This window comes from Pipra filicauda, unplaced genomic scaffold (genome assembly GCF_003945595.2).
Source record: "Pipra filicauda isolate LSUMZ 115617 unplaced genomic scaffold, ASM394559v2 scaffold119_size3216105_pilon, whole genome shotgun sequence".
NCBI lineage: Eukaryota > Metazoa > Chordata > Aves > Passeriformes > Pipridae > Pipra > Pipra filicauda.
Window position 1 is genome coordinate 1,728,553 of NW_024103651.1, and position 17,010 is coordinate 1,745,562.

The following is a 17,010-nucleotide window of genomic DNA, read 5'->3' on the forward strand; positions in this document are numbered from 1 at the left end:
AAGCAAACATTCTGAAGACTGAAATTATATCTAGCAAGTGGCTCTATATGAGAAAAGGGTTGTTATTGTTGTATCAAATTTACTCCATGATAACAAATTAGTGTCTTCTACTGATGCTGCATTTGAATGCCTTAAACAAACAAAAAACCTCCACAGAAATGAGATAGAAAAGCAAACACTCTAGAGCAGCAATTACATTTTTTAAATCAGTTGATTTAATCAGGTCAGTAAGTCAGGTGGAAAGAGCAGTAAGAGAATGTATCATTATATGACGTGTTCATCTGGACTTAACATCCCCATTGTTCTTTCTTAGCCCACTTTGAAAATTCATCTTGGTCAATGATGCGTGCTAAAGAAGTGAAAATAATGAAATCAGAAAAAAAAAATCTGTAGTAATTGGGTTGAAATGCAATTGTGTACTATACATGGTCCCCTAAGTCCACTTTTGTTTGCAAAAGAACATGAAACAAAAGTGTCCAAGGATGACTGTTTCAGACTGAGAGTTGACATTTAATGCCAGTCAACCCAAGTTAACTTTCTGCTAGAGGAGTCTTGGCAAAAGTGAGCAATATCTAATTTTTTTTTTGCCTACAGGGTGATTTCTGTTTTATGCACTTCCATTTTCTATCTTGAGAGGAGGTTTCCAGCACATACACAAGGTGCATTTCCCTTCCTCTTTCAATGGCATGGTATGTCCATATCATTTAGCGCCATTTTCTTCCCAACAATTTGTGCTGCCTTCATATTTTCCTGTGTCTTGTCAGGGCAGCAGGTACAGCCTCCAATGAGTCCCTCCCTCATGGAGAGGGAGTGTGTACGGTCTCTTTCCAAGAAGGGACTCCCAGCCTAAGCTCAACTGACACAAAGACCCAGATATTCAAAGTGCAAAATATTTGGAATTGCCTTGCCTACATGGAGATCTCAGTGATGATGTCTCTAAAGGTGTTGAGAAGTATTTTGGTCCAAGAGTCTATAGAATTGATCCAAGATTCTATAGAACTAATGACACTAGGATTATCCCATCAAAACCCAGCCTCTTTTGGAGTGCTGCATACAACAGAGGAATGGGAGAATTTGTCTGGGAGGTGTTATGTCTTTAATTTTACCATCTTCTGAAGTAGAGCTGTGTAAAATTCATTTTGCTAGACAGAAAAATACATTAAAACACATGGAAAATATAGGTAAAACACAGTATTACCAATAAACATTTCCGTTTTACTTGGAATCAAACCCATCAAAACATATATATCTGAATTAAAGGAGCAGTGCATGGCAGACAAATTACTACAGGTATTATTTTGAGACTCAAAGTGGCAGTTTTTTCATAATATACTATCAGACTGCATAGACTGTATAACAGCAGCTTTCTAGTAAATATAATTTCAATTATTCTCATCTCATTGGTAGATTCTCATCTAAAACTGTATACCCAGGGTCTAAAAATGCATTGCACTGAAAAGAAAACACATCGATTATAAAAGAAGCTCAACCAAATTCAAACGTGATGTTTGGAAAGACAATAGCTTTGCAATGCCGATATCATTACTTGTACTATACAGGAAACAGTTAGTGACAGTTTCATGCACTAGCTGGAATTTTATCTTCAGCTCCTTCTCCTCTGTCCACCCTCCCACCCCTGGTCTCCCCCCTTGGCTCGTTACACAAAGCAGCTCAACGACATGACGCAATAATGATTGTTTAGCACCCAGCATGCTTTGGGAGACTAGAGCATTGCAAAGGAAAATCACTGAGAGAAAAAAAAAATAAAAAAAATTGAAAGGTCCTGGTGGAAAAAGAAATAAAAAGGAAAAAAAAAAAAGAAACAAGTGCACATAACATCAATGCCACCTCTGAGAAAAATCATCACTACACGAAGATACAGTATACATAATACAGTATAACATGCACTCTCCAATGATAAGCTAGAAGATCCAGAGTAAGTAAAGATTTCATACTTGTGCGGTTTTTTGTGCAAAATTCTGAAAGACCATGACAAAAATCACAGACTGAAAAAAGTTTTGAGATTGCCAGACAAGCCGTGGCATTCGATAACCACTCCAACGACCGGATCGTTAGCCTGCAGCTACAGTCACATTAAGTGAACAAGCTTAAAGTTTTGAGCTGCTCATCATGATAAAATCCGAGGCCATAGAGGCAGTTTGGAAGGGAATAAAGAATCTTGCTTGCGAGGGGCCAGCCACGACGGTGCTCTGCAGGAAGTGCCACACTTCAACATGCTCTGTCATCATTAGCATTTTTATTGGCTACATGAAGAAGGCAAAATTATATTAAGTTAAAAAGAGATTCTATTTGCAGAAAAACACATGCACTAGTAACTCAGTGTGGCCACGTTAAATCTCTTGAGTTTTTTTTCTCAGAGTAGTGCAAATCACAACACTGGGAAATCTATTTAAAAGAAACTAAGATTTTTCTTCGAGGGAATATGTGTGCTAAAAATAGAGATAATTTACTCATCAGACATACTCTGAGTACGACTGAGGAGTGGTATTCACAGCATTTTATTTTCTGCTGAATGCCACTGAAAACAGGATAGAGAGCTGTGTTTGGATACCACACAGCCACCTCATTGTGCGCTTTCAGGTGATTAAGAAAAATAAAGCTTCACAAAGACAAGTAGAGTGAGCTGGTAAAAAATTTAAATCTGTGATTGTCATGTGTCTGATCTGATCCAGGAGAGCATGGCTTTACCATTCGCAATCATTTGCACAAAGAAAACAAAGAAAGGGCAAATGATACAGTACTGTACCTCCATGGTCTGAGACTGGTGCATGGCTTTGATTGCATTCTGTGCCATTGCCCTTGTAGAAAATGTGACAAACGCACAGCCTGTGGGAACAAGGGGACAGGGAGCAGGAAAGACAAAAAACAACAAGACAAAAGGGTTGGACGCTTGTTAAACCAACACAGTCTACGAGAACGGCCACAAGACGACACTGTTCTCAGTAGTACATAAAAATAAACAACTTCTCTAGTTTATTTATCGACAGTGCTGACTTGCTAATCTGACCATAGATGAAAGAAAAAAAATTAGGTGGGGATGGGTGATGTGAAGGGTTTTTGTTTGAATTGTTTTTTTTGGTTTTTTTTTTTTTTTTTTTTTTTTTTTTTTTTTTTTTTTTTTTTTTTTTTTTGTTTTTTTTTTATGTTGTTTAGTTTCTGTTTCTGTTCTTTAGCCACAGGGTTTGAAATAAGTAAGGCTTTTACATAGCCTTTGGATTGCATAGTTAAGTCTATTCAGACCATGCATTAACAATTGCTTGCTTTTGTGCAGGTAAACTGTGAATAAATGACTGGCATTACCGACAGCTGAATTGGGAATTTAATACAGGGGTCCATTACATCACACATTACTGTGATGCATCAAGAATGATCATACAAATTAGAATGAGAAAAACTCCACTGCGTAGCCTGTGACTATGTGTGAAAAGACTCAGACAAAATTCAGTAATGTAGGTGGAATCCCAACATTAAAGAAAATAACAAAAATAAAAATCTTTACTATTTTTGTTTCTCTGAGTCCTAGGTACAAGTGTAATTCTAAAGCTATCGCCATCTTGAACAATTCTGAAGCTATGTGCATGAACACCTGAAAAATCACTTTTTTTTTTCCTTCTCAGCCTTTTAAATCGTAATGAAAAGCCAGTAGGCTAATGCCTGGGCTATTTTTCCACCCTTTTACTACTGTCGGCCATACCTACACTGGGCATGGTACAGTTCAACTTTTTTAGTGCATGACTCACTGCCCTTTTGGCTAATAAAAACACTGCCTCCTGAGATTTACATTTTATTCTTCATGCACCCTTGGGCATCTTAAAGAAAAAGACTGTGAAATTAATGCAGATTCAGGCTGATTTTGTAATAATACCATGGCACACTAAAAGCTTAGCTAAAGCAACACAGACTTATTTCACTTGTGATCTCTAATGACTTTAAAAGTGCATTGATTTTCAGCTCCCTTAGCCTTGCACAGTTTGAACTTAGGTTTCAGAGAATAATTTAGTGTTCCACTCAATTTCCTCAAAACATTATTATTATTACTACTTAAAAGATTTCCAAATGAAGCAGATCTAAGCACTGAGAGGCTAAAGCATATTGTCATTTGAGAGCTAATGCATGAAAGCTACATTCTGGCATCAAAAATACAATATTGTTGCCCCTGTGGCCAATGGGCAAAATAAACCATTTTGCAATCCAACAAGCAACAGATTGTTTGGTTTATGCAAATCAATTTGAGGCATAAAATACCTTTTCTTTTTAGCTCTGTGTGTACCTGGTAAGATTATCAAGTCAAGACTGTATTCACATTTTAATCAAACAACAGTAAGAGAAAGCAATGCCTGATCATTACCCAAAAGCACTACATCTAGTCATGAAAATAAAGTCAATGCATTTTTGCATCATGTGGTATTTGTTTTTCCTCTTTAATGCAAAGGCCCTTGATTCAAGAGAACCTAAGCTGTCTTACATACCTCCGGCTGATAGGTGAGCATCATAAAATCAGAAGTCATAACTCTTTTACCCAAACTTCACGTATTTCTTAGGTAACAAAACAGCTGATGATGTCTTACTACTGTTTAGCCACACTACATGTTGTTATAGTGATCTTGTTCAGCAACAAATTTCTGTCACAGAATATGATGTAACAAACCAGCTTTCTGTAAAGCAATCTAGACAAAATGTGCAGTAGAAAGGTAAATAAACCACAGTACCTCTGCTTAGATTCCATATTGCTGCTGTGCACTAAAATTAAAGAGGCCCAAATTTACCATCAGTCTCACAGTAATCTCTCTTAATACCATTTCTATTATTCCCATTAACAGAGGAAATAACACCAAGGGCTTTCATTTTTCATCTTGCAAATTCAATGGGGGATGAGCACAAATAGAGATATACTGGAGGGCAGGCAAGGAACCCCATACAGAGCCTTGAATAATATTGTTGATAATGGTCAAGAAACTGCTTCACTCGCTTCTTTGGCTCTCATTATCCAGGAGTGTGTACCATAGTGACAATTACTGAATGGAGGGTTCGAATGCATAAGAAGCATGTAAAAAGTCAACAAAAATCAATAAGACACAGTTTATGCATTTATCACAATTTCTCCCCAGTAGTTCTGCTGTAAGTAACTTACTGAGAGATGTTGCAATTAGCAGGTCTCAAAAGAAATGTGAATCAGCAGAGAAACAAGGCTGCATTCCCCTCAAGATAAAGCAGACTCTCCCTTCCCTCCCTTAAGCTTTTTCTCTTTTTAACCACAGAGCTCAGGTGTTGGGGACTTTCGGTGCCCGACAACACTGCAAAGCCTTCCTCCTCGCTCCTCAGCCCAAAACCATTTGCACGGGTCCCGTTGCCTTTGTCACGGAGCAAAAAGACCTTCGTAGCAGATTTCTGTACCAATTTGAAAGAGACTTGTTCTGTGGGCAAGGGGAATGCCTGATGAATGAGGTTATGCAGCTTGAATATGAGCATTTGGAAACAGCATTCCACAGAGAGGATGGGGCTGCATTTTAATTAGGGTTTGCCAGCCAGAGGCTACAAGGTTAGGTCCCCTTGTTATCTCCAGTCAGCAGGCCACTTCCCACCAGTGGACAGCGGCCATTTGCACAGTAAATACCCAATTTACCTCAATAACCATGGCAAAAATTCAGTAAACAAAGTTATTTCTAAATTATTTGAAAACCCAGACCTTCAGTGGTTACCATCAAGCCCCCCAATTAAACTCTAGCTATATTTCCATTTAACTATCTTTCCAGACATTGCTACATGTATTCATATTCAAGGGTTATTTTTAAGTTACCAAAACTGGACGCTCACACACAAAATTTGTATATTTATTATGTGTGTGTATACATTATGTTATGCATGAAGTATGGGATATTATACATTTTATTATGTGTGAACTGTGAAGTCCTTTCCTTCTTAACCAGACTGCCACACCAGAGGAGAGCTAAGCCTGTATCATAGGAATAGGTCTACTTAACTCTATCACTTGCATTTGTAATTAAGGTGGTCAGAAATTCTGCTCTGGGATCCTCGTATTCTCTGCCATGGCCAATGGCAGGACCTTGATTTTCCTCTATGAGGTACATGTGCATTCCAGGAGGATGGTTTTGTTGGGCACCTAGAATTTAATCAGAAGCTGACGTCCAAGGAAACTGTATTTCATTTGTTTATGTTTCTAAAGGGTTGGGAAAACCCTTTCCAGCATACTCTCACTCACTGTATTGCGTGGACACAGGGGGTCTTTTGGGAACACACTGCCAGCTTTAGGGCTGTAAATCACAATTATAAGAGGACAAGACTAATCAGATTTCATGCCTCGTGGTGCAAGGAAACAAGAAAGATTTTCGTAGCCTCTTACCTCATCCTATGAAACATGGCATTGATTGGCATGCCGTGGGCTGAGGTCTTCCAGACCAATAGCTACAAGCAAACTATTTCTGTTCTACCACACTGAGTCCCGATACTTCAATTATTCCCTTCTTACTGGAGCTATGGAGCTCTCTGGGAGAAAAATTGTGGAGAAGGGGGTATTTCTATAGCTAAAGCCTTGAAATGAGTTCATTTTGTACCACCAGCTACCTAGTCACACCAAAAACTAGATTCTTCTGTAAATATAGTCATCCTGCAAGTCATTTGAACTTACTTTTCAGCTCTGGTTTCAAAATGTCAGGGATCAGTGGCAGAAGCAAAAGGGGAGGGAGAAAGGAGGTCTAAGAGTTTTAGCTGCTTCTCCAAGGCTGTTCTCTCACCCCCTACACCAGAAAAACAATTGACTGGGGAAAGGCTGCTGGAAGTAATTTCCTCCTGCAGGTGGAATTGGAGGCAGGCACCCAGCTCTGTCACAGGAGATGTGTTTTGGAGCACATTATCACATCTGCCATCTCTGTTGAGAGAACAACTAAACTCTCAGGGTTGCTCCTTACCCCCCCTCCCACCACAAACTGAAAAAGAAATTTGAAAAAGGTGTGAAATTTGATAAGCCTCCTCCTTGATCCGTGCAATCCCAAACCTAAGGCTTGCTGCTTGGGTGATTGAATATTTGAAATATTTAAAAAATATCAGCTCTGTCCCATTTCAGCTCCTACTCCATGTGATTCTTCTCATCTCAAGCTTTCCTAGACTGTTGTGAAATGTTCAGTCAGCAGTTCATGCACAGTCTAACACAACACCAATACTTGCAAGCTGCAAGTGAAGTAGAACATTTTTAAGTATGGAATCCTCAGGTAAGGTTCATACCTACACAAGAAACTCATCCAGCTACTGTGGTCTACCAGAGGTTTTAAAGCCCTCAGTGAAGCCAAAAGGAGATGCAAAACCCATAGACATTGTTTGGAAATTTAAAAACATGGTTTTAAAGTGCTGGAGATGAAAGAATGGCAGGTGTAAACAATTAAAAAAAAGAAGAAGAATATATACATATATATACAGTGACCATTCTGACACAGAAAAAGACTCAAGAGGTTTTCAAAGACACCTGAGCAATCACAGTGCTGTGTGTGGTGGCTGTGCAGCTGGGGCTGGAATGGTTGCACCACAGCTTCCCAGTTTACCACAAACAAAGTTTTTCTTCAATTTCTGTGAAGAAACAATAGTGAAAAGCTGCCAAATACTCTTCCAAAGAGTATCTGGGATCCTCTGAGATGAAAGCCTCTATTTAAAGAAAAGATAAGGCTTGAATAAAAAGCTATGGAAATTGAAATGTGACAAAAATAAACTCTAGTTGGGTTAAAATATTTCCAGCTGAGATTGCAAAGTAGACTTTCCCTTTTCTACACTCTGCTAATACAAACCAATCTGAAGGAATGAATAGCCTGGGAAACAGCTTCCTAATAAAGACATCATACAAAAATCTGTCTTAGTGTTTAAAATACATTTAATCTACAAATTAAGACATCGAATTGTTTATTGTAGCAATGTTTGGTCATTAAGTATTACTTAAGACACACAACGACAGGTCTGAGACCAAGTGCAACAATTCAGCCCAAAGGAAATTGTTTTGAAAAAGTCACAGTGAAGCTTTTCAGTTTATGCATATCAGGCACATAAAGGTAACAAGAGGCATGTCCTGTAACCATGCCTGAGCTCTTCAGCTCTGCTGACTTGACTACTGACCAGATGACAGTTTCCTAGATTTTAAATTTCCTGAAGTCCGTGGTTCCCTCGAAGCATTTCTAATTGGACATTCAATTACCCACCCTGCAGAGTACAGGCTCCAGTAAGTGGAATTTACACAAACACAGAATCAAACGGGTACCAAAGACCACAGTATCTAACGATGCCTCGATGACCCTCTTGCTGGAATAAAAACTAGTAAATTATTTCATTTCAGACTTCCCCTCTGGGGAGGGATTGCTGCAAAGCTGCAGTAATGGAAATCTGAGATGTAGTTACTGGCCAAAGGCCAGCAGAGACGTTGGTCACTTGGATGTGTTTCTTCCTTCCCAGCTGCAAAAGAGTTTCAGCAAGGGAGAACTAAATTAAATGTGCCATAATGATTGGAAAAAATGAAAATGTTACCACATTACAGCAAAACAAATAAGGCATGGATGTGCTTCTGAAGAGCTATTAAAATACAGCACTTCCACTGTCCTTGTTTCCCACCACTTACTGATATACAACTCAGAAGGGGACCCCTAATCCAGGGTGTACCCATAGCTGGCACTTCATGGTACTTTAACTGAGAAAGGAGCAGTAAATATCCATGAGGAAAAAAAAAAAAGGCATAAAATCTCCTCACTTACTTTTCCCTGCAATTAATTGTGATGCAAATACTAATTTTCTTTTACTAATTCATCAAGAATACCCTTGAATCTGAAAGTTAAGAATGGATTTTAATGAAATTAAATTGCCTGATCGTGGTGTAACTCTCTTTTCTAACCTGTTCTTAAAGCAAAGAAAGAGTGAAAAAAACAATCCTTGTAATCAATGTCTGCAGAAATGTTCGCTTGTCCTGTGTGCCTGGTGATGTTAAAAAATCATACAATTAGGAGCCTAGTAGATGGAGAAAAATGCATTTTGAGCTTTTTCACAATTTTCATGGTATATCCAACTGTCTCTACATGTTATTAGCAGGTTTTTTCAGTGCATGCTATTAACCCAGTTGACATCTTTTTTGTATCTGATATATAAATCTGCACTTAGCAATACAGCAGAATAATTTTCTGTGCGGTGCTCCTGTGATAAGGATAAGAGGATTTTTTTTATCATCATTATAGATGGTAATAATTCCTAGAGTGATACAGAGATATCGATCCGCTGATCTAAAAAAAGTGTTTTACAAAGGCAGAGGAGTGTTGCTACCCTTATTTTAAGGAACAGGATAACAGAGATGATGAGAGACCAACTCACCTATGGTCAATACAGCACAGCAGTGGCACAGCTACAAACCAAACTTGGGTATTTCTGGTTATTTTTGTACACTCCAGCTATCACTGCATGGCTGTCTGTGTTGGCATCTGTGGTCATGTAGACATTACACAGCATTGGAAGTCAGGAGGTCTGAAAGTTTCCTTAAGCCGTTTACAATAAGTGATTTAAAATCTTAATCATCTGAGGCAGTTCACTTCTGCTTTTTCATGATAATGAAGCTTAGCACATGATATCACAATCATGAATTTTTGTAAAGCATACTTAGCTCTTCAGAGAAAGTGCTGGATTAAACAACCCTGCAGGCTGAATCCTTCTCTTTGAATAATGAATATCGTACAGGCAGTGGCAAGCTTCTTTAGATAGTCCCACAAACCCTGCTAAAGCAAGGGCCAGCCTCCATGGCTGCTGGGTTTCTTTATCTCTACAGCCAACAGGGTATTTCTATTTTTTAATACCATCCACAGCTAGGAATTACTCTCTGCCAGCCAACTAATTTCACAGGGACTATCCCAAAGCCTTCAGAAAGCAATGCCTTTTGGTTGCTGCCTATTCTTGAAGCTGATCGAAATATAACAAGTTACAGGTATAAACAATGGTTATTTCTTAGATGTAGGAGTGAATAATAACGGGGAAAAACATGACTCAGGGGAAAAAAAAATCTCAGTGTCTTTAAAATGCACTGCTCCACCACTGGAGCTCTGTATCATTACTTTAGTCTCATTTTACAGCTGAGTTTCAAACAGCTGACAATAGGAATTTGGAGTTGAAATGCTGATGGTCCATTATCACTAGTGACAGCAGTCGGTGCGACTTTATTAAAGTTCTGTCAACTCTTGGCTAGAAACTACAATAAAACAACTAGTTCCATCTCTCTCCCTCTCTCCCTTTATCTTAGCACTTATATCACACTCATCACAAAGTGTTACATTTTCTCTTGATGCCACAGGACAGGATTTCTCCTTGCTACTGGAGCCACATGGTAAACTAAAACCCTACATCTTGTCTATGAGCTGACAGCAGACTGTTACTCTACCAGCAGTGAGGCTGTAGTGTAGACATGGTCTAAAAGTCAAATGAAACCTTTATACTTTTTACTAAGTAAAAAACAAACAAACAAACAAACAAACAACCCAGCCCAAACCAAAACTGCTCTACTGAGCAGTGTAACCTGGAGCTATTCCTTCCAACTATCTGCTGGTAATGCAGATTATTTGCCTGAACCCTTTAACAAAGCTCAAAAGCTGGCACAAATACCAAGAAGATACTTTTCAAGCTCTTTTCATCCAGAGATCCCATGATGTGCACTTGTTATGCAACTGAAAAGAGATACCAAATGGAGTTTACTGGACCACATTTCCATCTCACTGCTGTGAGAACTGAGTCCCCAAAGGCTTTGGCATGGCAGGGTCAGTGTTTCCCTAAGACAGTGACTATTTTTCATTCACCTCTCTGAGTCTAGGAGGGAAGCACATCCAGACCGGTGCTGGGAAAACAAATACTGTTTGTGGCGAAGGGAATTAACATCTTGGAAACAGAAACATGAATTAAAACTTATTAAGGATTGGAACTCTTTACAAAGATTTAACTGTATAAATTCTCCCTCTTGCTTTAGTGAAGCAGTTTTTCACCTTGTAGTTTTTCAGTCAAGCTCCCTCCTCTGCAGATCTCCCTCACCACTTTTCATTTCAAGTGCGATACCAACCATTTTCCCAACACTTTGCCTTTGCTCATGGAGTGGTGGTTTTGTGAAGCTGATAAAAATCTGCCTGAAAACCTGGTTGGCGCAGCTGAACTCATTTTCAAGTGTGAACATGGGTGTGTAGAAAGCAATTCGAGTTTAACAAGGCATGATGCATGAGGGCATGATAGAATATCAGTCGTGATTGTGACTGAAATGAACCCGAGTGGCAGAGAGGATACAGCTCTGCTACGATTACTGGTGTGTGACCTACCTGGACTGAGATCTTCAGTCTCCAGCAGGAGAGAACAGCACATTAACTCTACAGCTGTGCTGGCCAGCAGAGGACACTGCCCTGCACAGCTTAGGAATCTCAGCTTCTGATTGTTGTGAGATAGCTATTCATGGCAGAACAAAACTACCCCACCAACCTCACTTACTCTGTTGGATTTCATAATTAGCTTTTCTATGCTCCTGCTATACTCAAAGTGTGTTGAATAAAAGCAAGTGTGCAGCGGGATTTTTGTGGATCCCAGGAAAGATCTATTTCTTTGTTGGGTGATGCTGACAAGTCAATTAAATCTTTTTTGGGGCTCAAAACATCTGATGCGCAGATCTTGTTATTTCAGCAGTTAATTAGCTCCTTTCCCACTTGTGTCTTCCATCACCCCTTCCCTGTGCTACTTACACAATGAAATCAGTGAAAATCAGAAATACTTATTTTGCCACAGTGTTGGGTTTAGAAAGATAATGGCTTCACTCGACTCCATCAGTAAACATTCCTTACTGAGCTGCAAGAACCAACCTCAGACCCCTCCCCTAATCTTCCCCAAGGCAAAAGCCAGCATTGCGAGGCTCTCCTCGCCTAAAGGGACTGCTGCATCCCAGCCCCAAAAAGTGTGGGGATCACAAAGCATAAATGTAAGTGCATAATTTTCTTGGGACTCTCTATTTATTGCCAGAGTGTCTTTGCAACAAGTCCTTATTATTCAGAAGTAGTACAGTAAGTTCTTTCAAACAGTGTCATAAAATATATGAATACCTGCACTTCCCTTGCTGAAATTTATAGGTATTTTAAAGAAACTGGGCAAAACAAAACAAAACAAAACAAAACAACCCATGCACAAATACTGTGGATCCTATAGCCTACTGGAAACATGTAAATACAAAAGCAAAGAAAGAATTCTAAATCTATATCCACGTCTATATGCAAAATGGGTGCTATTATTTTTTTCTGTGCCTTTTGAAAATGTAATAAAATGCATAAACTGTGCTTTCTATTTTTTTTCTATAGTAGTGATGTTTTTCACAGATCCACACTTAAAATTACTTTATGCCCTGTGCCATTAAATGGCTATGGCAGGTACCACAGCATCCTTCTGCACTGACAGATGGGACTATCCCTATTTTCTTTTCCACTCAGCAACTCTGGCACTGACATTTTGAGAAGGTTCATGGTCTGAGAATAAATTCAGGTCCATATACCATGGAGTTAATATGCACTCTGGGTCATCAATATAGGTTTATTTTTCTTTTCAATATGTTTTCAGAAGGCCTTTCCCCAAAAGGCACTTTTGCACTCAAAAGGGACCACTGGCTATTGAAGTCTGTGCTGCATTTCGTTTCCAAGTTCAGGTCGCCCACTTGACCACCCTTGATGGTGCTGCTTAACACCTCTCCCCTGGTTTTTGAGTTGCGGTAGAGGCACAAGATTTGAAATCTCTTTTTACAAACTTTTGTCCAGACAAAGCTCTCAAGTTCAAGCTAACCTCTTTGCTTCTCAGTTACAGCAGACCTATGTTTTGCATATAGTTACAGAAAACACAGGAATGGAGGAGATAGATGGTGCTACAACGTGGGCCAGTTCCCATGACCTTTAAGCGGTCATTTACAGTCCTGACTTCTTTTTCTTTTTATTTTGGCCTTGTGCTACAAAGCAGAAATGGGGTCAGGGAAGCAACTTTGATTTTGTGAGAGCAGAAAACTGAGGGTGTTTTCTCAGGGTGCAAAGGAACCTTTCCAGCTGACAAACAGGGTGATAACACAAGTTAATACGTTGGCACCGAGACCTTTCTGACACTGGAAATAAAAGGTGATAATTTCAGTCACTGTGAAAAGTTCATGTGGATAACTTCATCACGTGGGACGTATTACAGCATAACCTCTCGCTGCAGACAGCGGCTCTGCCTACCTTGGCTGTGACATATAGCTCCCAATTAGCACTTAAGGAAAGAGACTTTACAGGCTGCACACTCACCTCTGCTCAGCCCATCCGGTCCCCGAAGGATTCGGCATTCTTCTATCTGGCCGAACGGAGAAAACATCACCCTGATATCATTCTCATTACACTTCTTCGAAACCATTCCTATGAACAATTTTCTGTCTTCCACAGCTAGAAGATAAAAATAATGAATGAGCAAAGGCCATTTCATCTTTTTCCTGTGATCAATGCTTCATTACCACATCAAACCAAGCTCCAGTCATGTGAGTCTGGCTCTGTAACTGAAGACAAGTCCTAAGGCAAACACTTTATACTTACAACCTCCCTTCCCCCCTTCTCCCCCCACCCCAAATATCTCGTTTTTCTTTCTCTCTCTCCTTTTTCTAGTGGTGCTTGCTGTTTATATAACATATTAATTGGTTGTCTTAGTCACTCTGCATACACCTCCCCATAACTGCTTCTAAAAGGAAAGCATCCTCTGTTAGAGGGACTTTTAAAGATATCTTTGCATAGATTCTAATTCAGATAAATTCCCTCACCCCTCTCATGTGTGAAAGAAATCATGATGGAGTGAGGGTGAAGAAGGGATTTTGCGTGTAATGATACAAGCTAATGAAAAATATTCCTGACAAATGTTTTGAGAGGGTAGCTCCTATCTGAGCTTTCAATTTCTGCCAACTTAATGCACAGCACTGGAAAGGCAGATGTGCACTGACTGCTCTGGAAAAAGAATGCATTAAATTTTTCTGCTGTTTTTTTTTTTTTCAGACTGCCACAGCCCTCTCCCCTTCAGGAGGACACAAGGCATATTCCCGGGACATCACTTGAAGACCCTCAGATTCATAACGATGCTGAGTTTGCAAAAAATACCCATGAAAAAGGTGCTTTACCTGAAGTATTGGTAGATTATTTCCTGCCTGCACTGTCACCAAAACCAGCACAAGCTGGACTGCTGCAGCAGGATGCACACAGTCCTGTTAATCGAATTCAAATTTACAGGTCTAAAGCTGGGGACTCTTGTCAAAAATGAAAGAGGTCATCAAAACTTAATTCACTCTGGAAAGACTTAAAAATGTTAACGCACCCACCCATCTATATTAAACCAAAAATCTAAAGTGCTTATTATACAGTACATACACCAGTGCTTTCTTCTTCTCTGGAAATGGCATGTAAATCCAATTCCCTGTTAATGAGCAGACTGTCAGGGTTTGTGGGGAAGCAAAGAGAGAAGGAAAGCTTTTCTCCAGAGAGTCTGCACTGCACTTACTTATTTCTATTATTGTGCAAATTATTTTTGTAACGAAGTATTTTCATTTCTGGGCTTACAAAAAAAAAATAATGAATCCTCCCTTGCTTTCCAACTCTGTCTCCTGTATTAGTATGAGTTTGTCAAATGGAATAAATTGCAGCTGAGGAAGAAGGAACCGCGTCCATTTTTTCTAGGATTTTATTTGTGTTATACTTCAACACTTTCAGTGTATTTAATAATTTCAAGAATAACAAGAAGAGGTTCATGTTTATTGATCATGACAAGTGTTTGAAGTAATTTTCTCCTTAAATTGCTGACTTTAAAAAGTATTTGTAGCTTTTATGCAAGCAAGCACCAAAACTGTGCATTTTTTCAGAATCCAAAACAGAGATCAGCCCCTGCAACCCCAGCTTCTCACTCTAAAAGCTTGCAAGAAAATTGGCGTGAATTTAATACCCAGGGGAAGATGTTTTCCTCAGCAGATTCCTCAAGACTGAACATTTTCATTCACACTTTATATTGAGGTTCCACATGCAGGTGAACCCTCCAGAAAGGGTTAAAAAATGATGAATGCACGGGATGAGCCAGTTATGTACAGATCAGGAGCTGAATATGCGTGATTGCAAATAAGACCAACAAGTTGGGATATTTATGTCTTATTATGAAACTTTACATCTGATTCATAATACATAACTGGCCTTGATGCTGTTAATAATTATTTTAAGGATGGGAAAACCGAATTGTCTTGCTCACAGCTACAAGAGGAGCCTAGGCAGCCACTTCTGCTGGTGAAAGGATGCCTGTAACTTGGCTTTTTACAATTCCTATACTGCATTGAGCAATCTTTTTGAGGAAGTTCCCTGACCAGCCTGTCCCCTCAACAACAGCCAAAGACTATGGGCAGGGTACAGGAGAGATTTTGAGACACAGGACCCAGCTGGGCTGCCAGGACTGAGTTTCTCCACACCACAGATCGAAGCCTTGGTGCCAAGCACAGGCGCAAGCATTGCCTTCTGCTCTGTGTTATGAACCTCTTAATTTCTGTCTGTGTGTCAGCCAGTACCAGCCAGTTTAAACTTGGGTTGATTTTAGGTTTGAAATACAGTGTGCAGGTCTACCCTAAGGGTGACTAGGTTCCAACCCTCTTTGAAAAACAGCTGCTGGCTAAGTTGAACAAATGCCTACTTCAGCATCCCAAAGGAGGTCCCTTGGGTCCTGCTTTGGTGCCAGGACAAAGACTCAAACCAAAGAGATTCATATGGAGATCCGAAAGAAATGAGATGCAACCAGAAGGCTTTAATTTTCCAAAGAGTAGCAGGCAACAAACTCCCCACCGGCCTCCGTTGGTTTCGCTGGTAAACCTATAAATATGCCATTTAACTAACATGATTTGCAGGTTTGCTGCTTGAGGGTGATTTTATAGTAAATTAAACATCCAGCTCCTGTGTACTGTACATCTTAAAAATGCAGATTTCATGAGAATGCTCAGAGTACAGAAAACATATTGATATGATGACGTGCTCTGCATTCAGGGCCATTAGTCAGTGCTGATCAGTGTTGAAGCTTAAGAAAATTGCTATTCTTTTTTTGGCTAGGGGCCCAGCATAAAAAACATTTAAAGTGACAATTGTCAAGATCATAATTACATGTTTTCACTCCATCTGATAGAACATCTGATATTATTAGGCTGAAAGAGTTTTTAACGATATATTCTCATACAGAGAAAGGAATGCTTTTCCACCTCGATAAGACTGACTGCCAGGATCTGTTTCTGCATTTTTGGTCAGCCACTTCTCCCTTTGTGAAATGAATTCTTACCTGTCAGGCAGGCAAGGTTTGAGAATCAAATAGACAACGGGCTGCAAGAAGTGTGGGTCAAGAGGGGTTAGAGGTTAGCAAACTTTGGATCTGGGAAGCCTGAGCATTTTCCTGTGCGTGTTGGCTTGCTCCCATGGACTGTAAAATGAGGAGCCCAACATTAAACACGTGATCCAGCCAAGTGTTGAGGTCAGGACAGGTGCTACATGCTGCTAGTTGGGGAAAGGATGGCACTCTAAACCTGTCTCACCTAATTACAGCCAAGAGATCAGCTCGTCCAAAGAGTGACTTATCTCACCTCTCCCAGCAATATGGGATGGGCTGTGCCATGGGACTCTATCCTCTGCTACTGACAGTAGATAGGGCTGTTACGTTCCAGCCAACTCCCAAATCTTGGTCATCCTGATAAACACTAGATGTCCCGAGCTCCAGCTGCAGGGACAGGAGGAATAAATGAGCTTTGAGGGACTGGACAAAGCTTGGGAGCTGCGAGTGCTTTGGGCAATGAGAGCAGATAAGAGGAATGCTGGGGGGGGAAGGATAACAATGCACAAGGGTCAGCACCTGTGTGCACATATCTCTTAAGCATTTCACTGCTGCTTGTTAACTCTCTCTCCCACATCTGGGGCCGGTTTCAATAATTCAAAATCC

General features: G+C 39.9%; 1 protein-coding gene across 11 annotated transcripts in view; it reads right to left on the reverse strand.

The window, feature by feature from the left end:
• Positions 1–17,010, reverse strand: part of CELF2 (CUGBP Elav-like family member 2) — a 456,142-nt gene that overhangs the window by 57,150 nt on the left and 381,982 nt on the right. For all 11 annotated transcript variants that reach the window (XM_039386308.1, XM_027728230.2, XM_039386268.1 and 8 more), the window contains 2 exons: positions 13,329–13,463; positions 2,768–2,847 (listed from right to left, as the gene is read on the reverse strand). In XM_039386308.1, the coding sequence (XP_039242242.1) occupies positions 2,768–2,847; positions 13,329–13,463 (215 nt within the window). The remainder of the gene's footprint in view (positions 1–2,767; positions 2,848–13,328; positions 13,464–17,010) is intronic.